The 12,013-nt window shown below is 32.4% G+C and overlaps 2 protein-coding genes across 3 annotated transcripts; one reads left to right on the top strand and one right to left on the bottom strand.

Moving 5' to 3' along the window:
- Positions 1-970: 970 nt before the first annotated feature.
- LOC25500226 (ethylene-responsive transcription factor CRF6) lies at positions 971-1,837 on the bottom strand. The gene has a single exon (XM_013588573.2). The coding sequence runs from the start codon at positions 1,835-1,837 to the stop codon at positions 971-973; it is 867 nt and encodes a 288-aa protein (XP_013444027.1).
- A 6,347-nt stretch (positions 1,838-8,184) lies between these two features.
- Positions 8,185-11,408, top strand: LOC25500227 (septin and tuftelin-interacting protein 1 homolog 1). Of its 2 annotated transcripts, none has more exons than XM_013588574.3 (2): positions 8,185-8,358; positions 8,560-11,408. In XM_013588574.3, the coding sequence occupies exon 2, from the start codon at positions 8,570-8,572 to the stop codon at positions 11,168-11,170; it is 2,601 nt and encodes an 866-aa protein (XP_013444028.1). In that variant the 5' UTR covers positions 8,185-8,358; positions 8,560-8,569; the 3' UTR covers positions 11,171-11,408. The 2 variants fall into 2 exon arrangements, with proteins under 2 accessions (XP_013444028.1, XP_024628206.1); XM_024772438.2 differs by having other exon boundaries at positions 8,186-8,358; positions 8,546-11,408.
- Positions 11,409-12,013: the final 605 nt, after the last annotated feature.

The raw sequence follows: 12,013 nt of genomic DNA on the forward strand, positions 1-12,013 counted from the left end.
TCTCGTCAATACAACTAAATCTCGAATGTTGGATCCAAGTTGCAACTTGATTTAACGATCAAGATTTCAATCCATTGTTGTTAACTAGTCAATACAACTAAATGTCGATTGTTGGATCCAAGTCACAACTTGATTTAACTACCGAGATCAATGAAGCTCATACACAGACACAGACACTCAACAAACATGACACTAACACGGATACATCGACCCTGATAAATTTTTTAGAAAATGACATAATTAATGTAATCACAAGTGTCGATGTGGTGTCTGTGTAAGACATGACATGTGTTAGATACCGGAACATGCCTTCAATCAAAAGTGTTTGTCAAAAAAGATCAAAATTTGACTAGACTGACGAAATATTCACACATTTTGTATGCTTGTTGTTCTCTAACTACACTCCAAGCTTGTCTAAGAAGAAAAGGAATTGTTTGAGAAAAAGGGGCTTAAACTCAAGAATAGCTTAAGCACACCAACCACCCAAGCGATGTACTTGAGAAAGTGACCTTGTTAACAATTACCATAGCTTAGCTGAATAGTAACACCAAAACAGTCTCATGTATGATGAAAAACTGTTTGGCTTATTCAAGCACCGATGAAAAGGCTATCATTTGCTTTCCATTAGACAACACACATTGCATCCCAAGATAAAAAATGTCAAAATGCTACCAATTTTTTCAATTAAATAAAAAAGTCTCAATGTCTGATGCACAAACATCACATCAAACAATCGCTAAGAACATTAAATATTAACAAAGTCACTAATTAATTCCTTCAAAGTAGAACTACAAAGGAACAATTAAACATAAAATTTGTTCATAAAAAAGAAAAGAAAAGAAAAGAAAAACCGTACATTCACATTTCTCATTAGACTCAAAAGAAACTCACCTACAATTCCATTTGAGAAGTCCACTACCCAGTTAGTTAGCATCTAACTCACTCATTCACTTGATGATGAATGATTTCTTCAAAACTCCAAAGATTCATTGAAGTAATTATTAACCTCCCATTCACATGATTCAAAATCCTCCTCAAGATGAAAAGGAATAGTATCAACAATGCAATCACTCTCATTAGAAACCATTGTAGGAAGAACAGGTTCATAATAAGAACAAGAACCATATGATTCATCAACAAATGTAAAACCATCATCCAAATATTCCTCTCCAGTTATCTCTTTTATCCATTCTTGATCATTCATCCTTTCACTCCAAATTTCACTCACAGATTCTTGAGAATAAGATGAACTACCATTACAATCCTCAACAGACACATTATCACCAAAATATCCATTTCTGTCACAAACAAATTCATCTTTCACTGATCTTTTCTTCTGTGGTGGTTTGATGATATTTGTAACAGCATCAGCACCTCTACAATCAATTGCAGCTCTATCATAAACCAAAGCAGCTTCTTCAGCGGTATCATATGTCCCTAACCACCTTCTCCTACCAAGCCTTGGATCACGAATCTCAGCAGCAAATCTCCCCCATCGTCGTCGTCGAACGCCGCGAAACTTTTGATGAACAACATCATTTATTTGTCTAGGGTTCTCATTGTTTTGTTCCAAACAAACAACAACAGCATTCTTGTTTTTTGTCTCTTCTTGTCTTTTTTTGTTGTTCTTGTTAGAAAGAGTGGAACATTGTTGAAATCTTACCTCGTTCACTATTTTCCTTGTTGTTATCACATGTTGTTCTTCATCTTCAGTTGAAGAGTCAGTGGCATAGTTATCAGTAAATGAGATTGTAACACTTTTTGGCAGAGAAGACATGAAACTAGACTTTACAAGCTTTGTTGTAACACTTTTGTGTTCTATGATTTTTTCCTCCATGATGGTTATCACAACTATAGAGAGAGAGAGAGAATGAGAATGAGAATGAGGAGTGTGTATGTGTAGAGAGAGATATTCAAGAATCCCAAGTTTTAAGGAAAATTTATTAGACTTTGAAAATTTGTAACAGGTCAACACATTTTTTAGCGACATCTTTTACTTGTTTCGGATTCCGTTGATTAAAATTTGTATTAATATTTTTGAAAAAATCTATTTCCTTAATTATGTTTTTGGTAAATGAAACTTTGTTCAAATATCTTTGCTTGTATCGTAACAGAAATCTTATACAGATATTTTTCTTTTTAGAACGTTCGAGGAGATCAGTATAAATTTTTATGTTTTTTTTTTAAGGATATTTTTTTGTATGTTGAATTGCTGAAAAAAAAAAATCTTAAATTGTATTTTTTCAATATGATTTCTCTTAATGTATATTTTAAGTTTTTTGAGTTGAATATATTTTTTTTTACCACTCTGAGTTATTTTTTTATTTTTAAAATTTTATTATCTAAATATAATGTTCAAATAACCCAAGAGCCTCTAAATGAAATGCAACGATCATATTGACTTCAAGAACTAAGTATGTGTAGTTTGATCACAAAGATTCTTGATTCATAATAAAAAAATATAATATTCATCATATAGTGTACAAAATATTATAGTTGTTTAAAAAATATATACTAAACTAAATAAATAACTGTTTTTTTTAAACATGTAACGGGCAAACTTAAAAACAAAAACATTTACTCTTTTTTTTTTTGTTATTTTCCTTTTATATTTTATACGTGATAAGCACGCATGCTTGGGCACCAAGGGACTCCTTTTTTATTATTTTCTTTTAATTTTTTAAGAGCAATCATTTTCCTTTACACTATAAATTTTGTTCAAAAAAAAGTCACTATAAATTAACCGGTCCCACAATTGCAACCATTGTGTGTCTTTGTATGATTTTTTATTTTTATTTTTTTAACAATATCTCTTGCGTGAAAAATAAAGGTGAAATAGTTCTTTTGACAAAATAAAGGCGTAATATTTTTTACCATGATTATAACATTGACTTATACCCTTTTAAAAAACATTGACTTATATTTTTGGTAAAAAAAACTTTGACTGTTATTTTAGTAAATTGTGTAAACATTAATAAAAATAACCTTGACTTTGCCTAGGAATTTTTTTTTGACTTGTATATCTGATTAAGTGCAAAACGGAGCATGTATAGACACAAACCCAAATAAAATATATTTGAGTACATACACATGATTTAAAAGAAAAATGATATTAAGTGATGTGATTAAAATATTTTTCTTTTAAATTTTACCATTTATGTGAGCGTGTACCCAACCAACCAAGTATTTCTCGTGCAAAACAAATTATTTATGCACTCTTTTAAGAATTGTGGATAATTTCCTCAATAATCAATGAGAATGAGTAACTTTGTTTATTCTTAGAGGGTCCACAAACTAATATTCAATATTGCTATAAGAAATTTATTATTTTTGCGCGGATTCTTGTGAGGCCCCTAGAAGAAACAAAAGTGTTTGCGAGGAGTAAATTCCTTGGATGTAATTGGCAAAACGTAGTAGAATTTAAAAATAAAGTAAAAAATTGGTGTTTGACAAGGGTGTACCCCTCGCAATACCCTATGAAAAAAACAAGACGGCAAAATTAAGTACAATATATTAAAATTTCTCTAAGAGATGTGTATAAAGATTAACAAGACGGCAAAATTAAGTACAGTATATTAAAATCTCACTAGTTTTTCTCTTACAATTTCTTCATTGAGCGGTGGTTTTGGGTCAATTCTTGACCTGCAATCACCCATCTTCATCTTTTTCTCTTTATTTCAATCTAAATAAGTGATTTTCACATAGATCTAGATTTTTTTTCTTTGTAATTTCATCATCTAAGTGTGGTGATTTGTTGTTCGTCGTCTTGTGCAGCGTTGTTTGATTTCCCGTCTTCGTGCGGTGTTCATTTGATTCATATTGAAAGATCGATTGTTCAATCAAAGATTTGGGTGTCAACGTCGCAGATCCGGAGGCAATGGATATTCCGGTCACTTTAATTTCATCATATATTTTTGTAGGCATTATGCTGTTATATGCTATTAACTTGGATGCTGTGAGTTTGTTCGCAAATTCATCATTTACGTTTTTAGCGGTGTTGAATGATGTAATCTCTCGATTTAAATGAATGAATGAATGTCATTTTTATTTTTGTCAAAAAAAAATTACTGTTAAAAAATATTAAAAAAAGGCATGAGACAAATATACGCAGAAAAGTACGAGGAAAATATTTTCCTTTGATAGATAAAAAAATCACGGGAAGAATATTTGTCACTAGTAAATACAAAGAAAATAAACACCTGACAGATATTCGTTAGTAATACATGAAACAACACTAAACAATAATTTGCTATTAAGGGTCTGTTTGGATTGTCTTATTTATTACTAAGGGTCCGTTTAGGTTGGCTTATTTTATAACTTATGCAAATAAATAAGCATTATAATGTTTTCTTTTTAAGCTTATTAAGATAGTTTATTGAAAACAACTTATGTATGAATATACAATTTTCGTTAGTAAAATCTTATAAACTAACATAAAAACTTAAGTATTTACATAAACTCTTTTTTATAAGCTCGACCCAAACAGATACATAAAACTAATCTTGAACCAGAAAACCAAATCCAGTTTGAATTAGAAGCTAATCTTGGCATACTCATAATCATCCCATTCAATTGCGTTGAAAATGCCTAGTTGTTTGGTGAAAAATATGTCTTGTACTACTTACGCTGATTAATTTCGTAATACTTACACTTAACATAATAACGATATCTATAAGAAACTTGGAGTAAATAGTCAATTTCCTTCTTGAAATTGTAAGTTTCATCAATTATCTTCCTGAAATTAACAAAACTTCAATTACCCCCCTAAAATTTCACAACGTTGGTCAATTTACCCCTCCGTCAAATTTTTCTGTTAGTGAACATGACATTTTGCAAATACCCCCCTGAAGTTTTGCACTTATGTGCAAAATGCCCCCCAGACTTAAAAATTTATATTACTTTTTTCTTAAAAACAAACAATTAATAGTTAAATATTAAAACTAACTATTAATTTTGGAATTTGGGAAAACTACATGCATATATACATCAAAATAGGCTCCAAAATGGGGAAAAATATGTATTTTTTAAAGTGACAATAATGGGATGATTTGTGGATTAATATTGGGGGTTGTGTAATTTAAATGGTTTGAGCAAATTGTTGAAGGAGTTGGAGGAGTTAAAAGACTAAGATGGTGAAGGAGAAAATATAAATTTAAATCTGATTATTAATTTGTTTATAAACCTCTAAAAATAATAATTTGTCTATTAGAAATAATCATTATTGTCACTTTAAAAATACACATTTTTCCCTATTTTGATGTATATATGTATGTAGTTTTTCCAAACTCCAAAATTAATAGTTAGCTTTAATATTTAACTATTAATTGTTTGTTTTTAAGAAAAAAATAATATAAATTTTTAAGTTTGGGGGGCATTTTGCACATAAGTGCAAAACTTTATGGGGTATTTGCAAAACGTTATGTTCACTAACAAAAAAATTTGACGGAGGGGGTAAACTGACTAACGTTGTGAAATTTCAAGGGGATAATTGAAGTTTTGTTAATTTCAAGGAGGTAATTGATGAAACTTACAATTTCAGAGGAAAAATTGACTATTTACTCAAGAAATTTGTGTGATATTGCCCGGTTATAGTTTAAATTAAATTGTGTGGGAGTGAGTGAAGTGTACATCCCTAGACTTTCATTGAAGTTTATGAATAAACACTTTCTTGCATCTTCACCATTTGGCCTCCTAATGATTTAACACAATGAAACTAATATTGAAAGTCATATTGCTTGATAGTGGAGCTCTCAAGCTTAGTCTTCCATTTGCATCTGAAGCCTTCAACTACTTTCTTACTATCTTCGTCATGTCACTAGCACTTTCTTCACAAGACTTTCATTTCATTTTTCAGCATCACCAACTTTGTGAAGTTTAAAAAAAGAATGTGAAGTTTACCTCTTCAAAATAAATTAACAGATTGTAATTTTTAGGACCCGTTTGTCATATATTAAAAAAATAAATCTTTGTATTTCTTAAAATGATTCTTATGATTTTTTTTAAAAATAATATAAGTTATTTAAAAGTCATATGAGGAATGCTACTGTCAAACTCTTTGACACATGCCTCTTAACACATGCTCTACAAGCTAGCTACGTCACCCTATTTTTAAGACATGATACTTGCAACCGGCTCTTTTGGTTAAGAAACAAGAAACCCATTTGCAAAACATTATTTTCCTGTCAATCTTTCCAACTCTTAAATATAAACCTCCACTTGCGAGTTTGAAGCTATTCACCGATCGTTCAACATCCACCATTTTTCCCACAAACCTCACACTTTTCCCTTGGCATGGTAGATTTATACATGAAAGTGGTTTTTTTCAATCTAATTTATTCTTTTAATTTAATATTCACATTAAATTCTGCAGATTTAGAACTTATAATAACGAGTGTTTTCTAGTGTCATAAAAACATTAGAGTGTTTATGCCTTAATTTGAAAATATAAAATCAAGAGCTTATAATGAAACCCACACACAAACAACAAATTGTGAAAACTTATATCGGCAATCTCCAACCCCCCAACCATGTCTCTGTCGCACCGGTAAGCCACCACTCACCGGCCGCCGCTCACCATCTCACTCTACCGCCAACTGCCATAGTTTGAAACTGGTACACAAACAGTAGATTTTGTCTTCAACATCTTTTTTTTTTTTTTGTTAATCTCACTTCGTTAGCCACCAAGTGGATAAATCTGTTTTCCTTCACAACCATAACCATCACTAGAAAAGTGTGGTGGAATAGAAAAGTCGCCAGCATAACTCGCAATATGTTAGAAGAAGAAAGGTCACACAATGTTTTGGATTCCAGTAATAAAAAAAAGTTTAAAAATTGAAACTTGAAGAACCAGTCATCCGGTAGAGGGTTTTCAAAACGAGGAGACGTGGCATGATTTTGGGGCGTGTGTTAGTAAGGGTGTGACAGAGGGTTTGACGGTAGCCGTTCTCTATGTTATAATTATAAACTATAAGTAATCTTGTCAAAAAACTTATATATTCAATTTTAGAGATTTAACGTTATAAAATCGTTTTTTTAAAAGTTGTATCTGAAAAATAATTTTTTTATGTGAGATCATTCAAATAAGTTTAAGTATATTTTAAAATTTTATTTTATTTTAAAAAAAGTACCAAAAAGATGAAATATATTAAATGAGTTATTACTAGAAACTATTTAAATCAAATTTTCTTTAAAATCTATTTGCTAAACAATTACAACAAAAAAGATAACACACTATCACAAATATTTTTAAATAAGGACAAAAACTTATGAACATTTTTTTAAATGCTTTTTTTTTTATGATTGATTTTTAATTAAAAACTTTTTTTTCTATGTTAAACCTCCTATTGATAAGGGAAAGAGGTTTTGCAATGCAGAGTTCCGATCAAAAAATAGTAATTGTGATAAAAATTATTCGATCAAAGAATCGAATTCAAATTCTTTAAAATTTATCATTGACGAATTAGCCAAGTCTAATTATTTAATCTTCCTTAAAAAAAGTCTAACCACTTAATCTTTTTTTTTTTTTATAATAGCAGTAACAAACTCTAAAAAAAAAAAATTAAGGAGGTGAAAAAATCATGGACAGTTTAGTAAATAATCATATGAAAAGAAAAATTCACCTTTAAATAAATCTATAACAACCGTAAAAAAAAAAGGATTAAATATGTTTTTGGTCCTTATAAATATGTCAACTTTTTCGTTTTAGTCCCTCTAAAATTTTCCTTCAACTTTTAGTCCCTATAAAATTTTCAATATTTACTTTTGGTCCCTAGTTTAAAGTAAACTCATATGTAGAATTCATATTTTTTAATAAAATTTTCCAGAAAAATTCAACATGTTATAAGAATCACTCCAAAAAAAGTTTAGAATTTTATAAAAAACCTGAATTTAATATGAATTTTTATATTTTTTACGGTTAAAAATTCATATTTAATTTGTGTTTTGTTAAAAATTCTAATTTTTTTTAGAATATTTTACACATTTATGCACAATTTTATTAAAAATTACAAAAATTAAATTAAAAATAAAGATCAAAAGTAATGATTGAAAATTTTATAGAAACTAAATATTGAAGAAAATTTTTAAAAGAATTAAAACGAAAAAATGACATAATTATAGGGATCAGAAACATATTAAACCAAAAAAAATCTATCTATAACATAAATTGGAATTTTCCCTCAAAAAACAAAAATTGAAAGTCTTACGATTAAATATACTTTCTGCCGTAAATCGAATTTTTCATAGCAACAAAACTTCTTCCCCAGACAAAAGCGACGCCGTTTTCCTATCTCCGGTTGCGTTTCTGCCCTAATCCACGAATTCCTCCGCCGCACTGTCCACCGTCGTTGCCTTTTTCAGGTAACAACTCTCCCAACTATCTCTACACACTTTCAATATTCATTCTCTTCATCAATTTTCCCTAATTAAACAAACCTTCCTAATTTTTACCCCCAATTTTTTCTATCCAACAAGTGAGGGTTTTTTAATTTACGTAAACAAGTTCGTTACTTTTATTAATAATTCGTTGTTTTAATTTTAATTATAGGTTTATTGTTCTAGTTGTTAGAAGATGGATATGGATGAGGATCAAGAGATGGAGAATTTCGGAACGGAGAAAGATTTCGAAGGTGGTCAATGGGTTAATGGTGAATTCTACTTTCGAAAGCGCCGAGAGAAAGCTCGAACTCAAACCAAAGACGATGTTCTATATGGAGTTTTTGGTGATTCCGAAGATGACGATGATGATGGGTATTCTAGTAAAAAGCGAAGAAAAGATTTTGGAAGGAAACAGGATCTCACTAAACCAGTGAATTTCATTTCAACTGGAAATTTTATGCCGGATAAGGATAATGTTGATGAGGATTTGAAAGAGCAGGATGATGGTGAAGATAGGCCTGGTTTTGGGTTAGGTTTTGGGTCGGCTAGTGTATCGGGGTCTGGTCTAGGATTTAATTCTGGTCGTGGTGTGAATGGTTCAGATAGGAATGATGATGAATCTGATGAGAATGATAATCGGGATGATAAATTTTTGCCTACTGCGTTTGGGAAGAAGATTAAGGAGGGAGCCATGAAGAGGGAGAAGGAGAGATTGGAGGAGAAGAAGAAGAAGAAGGGGAAGAAGCCGGGGATGGGTTTAGGTCAGGAGGGGTCTGTGGATGTTGGGAAATTCGAGAGTCATACAAAGGGAATTGGAATGAAGCTGCTTGAGAAGATGGGTTATAAAGGGGGTGGTCTTGGGAAGAATGAGCAGGGTATTTTAAATCCTATTGAAGCGAAGTTGAGGGCTAAAAATTCTGGTCTTGGATTTAACGAATCGAAGGGAACCACAATGCCGTTGCCTGCTTTGCAGACGGAGAAGAAGACTGAACCGGGAGTTGTGCAGCCTACAGTTGGAAGAACACGTTCGTGGTTAAAGCGGCCGAAGAAGAAGAATAAAGAAGAGGAAAAGTATGTAACTGCTGAGGAGTTGTTGGCTAGCAAGCAAGAAGAAGAATCAGAGGTTGTTCAGAAGATTTATGATATGAGGGGGCCGCAGGTACGAGTTTTAACAAATTTGTCTGATTTGAATGCCGAGGAGAAAGCAAAGGAAAATGATGTCCCAATGCCTGAGCTTCAGCATAACGTAGGACTAATAGTTCAGATTGCTGAAGCTTACATCCAAGAAATTGATAAAGATTTGAGGAAAGAGAGGGATATAGCACTTAGCTTGAAAAAAGAAAAGGAGAAGTTGGAAGCTGAGGCAGCGTTTCAAAAGATGCAGCTCGATAATTATGAAAAGATAATGAGTGTGCTGGACAGCGTTGGAGAAGAGAACACCTTAGGAACATTAACATTGGATTCCCTTGCTCAATGCTTTATGGACATGCACAAAAGATATGCTGAGGATTATAAGCTGTGTAATTTGTCATGCATTGCTTGCTCATATGCTTTGCCTTTGTTTATCAGAATGTTCCAAGGATGGGATCCTCTTCGAAATCCATCTCATGGTTTGGAGTTGGTATCACGGTGGAAGGCATTGCTTCAAGGAGATGATTGTTTTGATATATGGGACATGTCATCACCTTATACTCAATTGGTTTCAGAGGTTGTATTGCCAGCTGTTAGAATATCTGGTATCAATACCTGGCATGCACGGGATCCTGAACCAATGCTACGGTTTTTGGAGTCGTGGGAAAAATTGCTTCCTTCTTCAGTTCTTGCTACTATATTAGACAACATAGTCATGCCAAAACTATCAAGTGCAGTAGGTACTTGGGAACCACATCTTGAGACCATTCCTATCCACACATGGGTGCATCCATGGCTACCCCTGCTAGGGCACAAGCTGGAGGTTATCTACCAGACAATTCGTTTCAAATTGAGTACTGTTCTTGGTGCATGGCACCCAAGTGATGGTTCTGCATATGCTATATTGTCCCCTTGGAAGACTGTATTTGATTCTGATAGCTGGCAACAACTTATGCACCGTTTTATCGTACCAAAGCTGAAGGCTGTCTTGCAAGATGACTTCCAAGTGAATCCGGCAAGTCAGAATCTTGATCAATTTTATTGGGTTATGAACTGGGCTTCTGCTATTCCAATTCATCTGATGGTTGACACGATGGAGATCTTCTTTGCCAAGTGGCTTACGGTTTTGTATCGTTGGTTGTGCTCAAATCCTAACTTTGATGAAGTTACAAAATGGTATTTGGGCTGGAAAGAACTTATTCCGAAAGAACTTTTGGCAAATGAAAGTATTCGATACAAGCTCAACTGTGGTCTTGATATGATGAACCAGGCCGTTGAAGGTATGGAGGTTGTGCAACCTGGTTTGAAGGAGAAGATAAGCTATATCAGGGTAAGTGAGCAAAGGAAATTTGAGACTCAGCAGAAAGCAGCAGCCTCTGCTCAACAACAAGCTGCTGCAAGCATGGCTGGTGGCGCAGATGGTGTGAATGAAATGAGCGTGAAAGATCTTATTGAGGCTTATGCTCGGGATAATGGTTTACTGTTCAAACCTAAATCTGGTAGAACGCACAACGGTCATCAAATATATGGGTTTGGCAATGTCAGCATAATAATCGACTCTCTAAATCAAAAGGTCTATGCCCAAAATGAGGAGACATGGTCTTTAGAAACTCTTGAACGATTGCTAGAGTTACATAATAAATCCCTTAGTAAAAGACGCTGAATTCTGTGCTGGGTATATGAAGTAACATCTTAATTCTCAGGTACTCTATTTCCTTAGGGATTTTGTATGAGTTATTTCTCTTGATTTGTTGGCTCGTGATATTGTAGTTTCTTGCGTTTTGTTTCAATATCCAAAATGTTGTGAATTATAGACAGATAATACAGGCCAAATGAAGTCGCACCTTTTCGTAATGTTAACTTTTGTTTTGGATGTGAATATATTTAGAGATTGAGGGACAGGACGTAGACATTGGCCCTTGTGTAGGCCATTCTACATCTTCTGGTTGCATTGGTTTCATAACCACTTAATTTAAACTTTAAAGCTTATTGTTCCCAGAAGACAAATTCACAGATAATAGAGCAGCAAATACCGTCGGAGAATAATATAAGACACCTCTTATATGCTTAAATGAAAACAATGAATAAGGAAAACTTACAACTGAAACAATCTATTTAAGTTTCTATGATTATTAATAAGCACACTTCTATAATACTAGAAGCACGCACAGCACCAAACATAGTTAATTTTCATTCCAATGCTCCATAATATAAAGTATACGAGTGAAATTTGGGAATTTGTACCCAATGTTGGTGCTGCTTATGTATTTATATATACAGCAAAATAGACTAGTAACACAATGTGTTATAACTAGGTGAATACCCTTGATGCAGGAGCAGTTTGTTTATTATTCTCTTTTTATGTTTTTTCCTTCTGAATTTTCACATGTTTTATTTTGATTTTAAATTGTTTTTATGCAATAAATTTGACGTAACTTGCACTTGAATGATAGGGGTATTTAGTACTATGCTAATTAACTACTGTAATAACCTTAAAATAAATCGT

The sequence above is a fragment of the Medicago truncatula genome, chromosome 8, assembly GCF_003473485.1.
Source record: "Medicago truncatula cultivar Jemalong A17 chromosome 8, MtrunA17r5.0-ANR, whole genome shotgun sequence".
NCBI classification, from domain to species: domain Eukaryota; kingdom Viridiplantae; phylum Streptophyta; class Magnoliopsida; order Fabales; family Fabaceae; genus Medicago; species Medicago truncatula.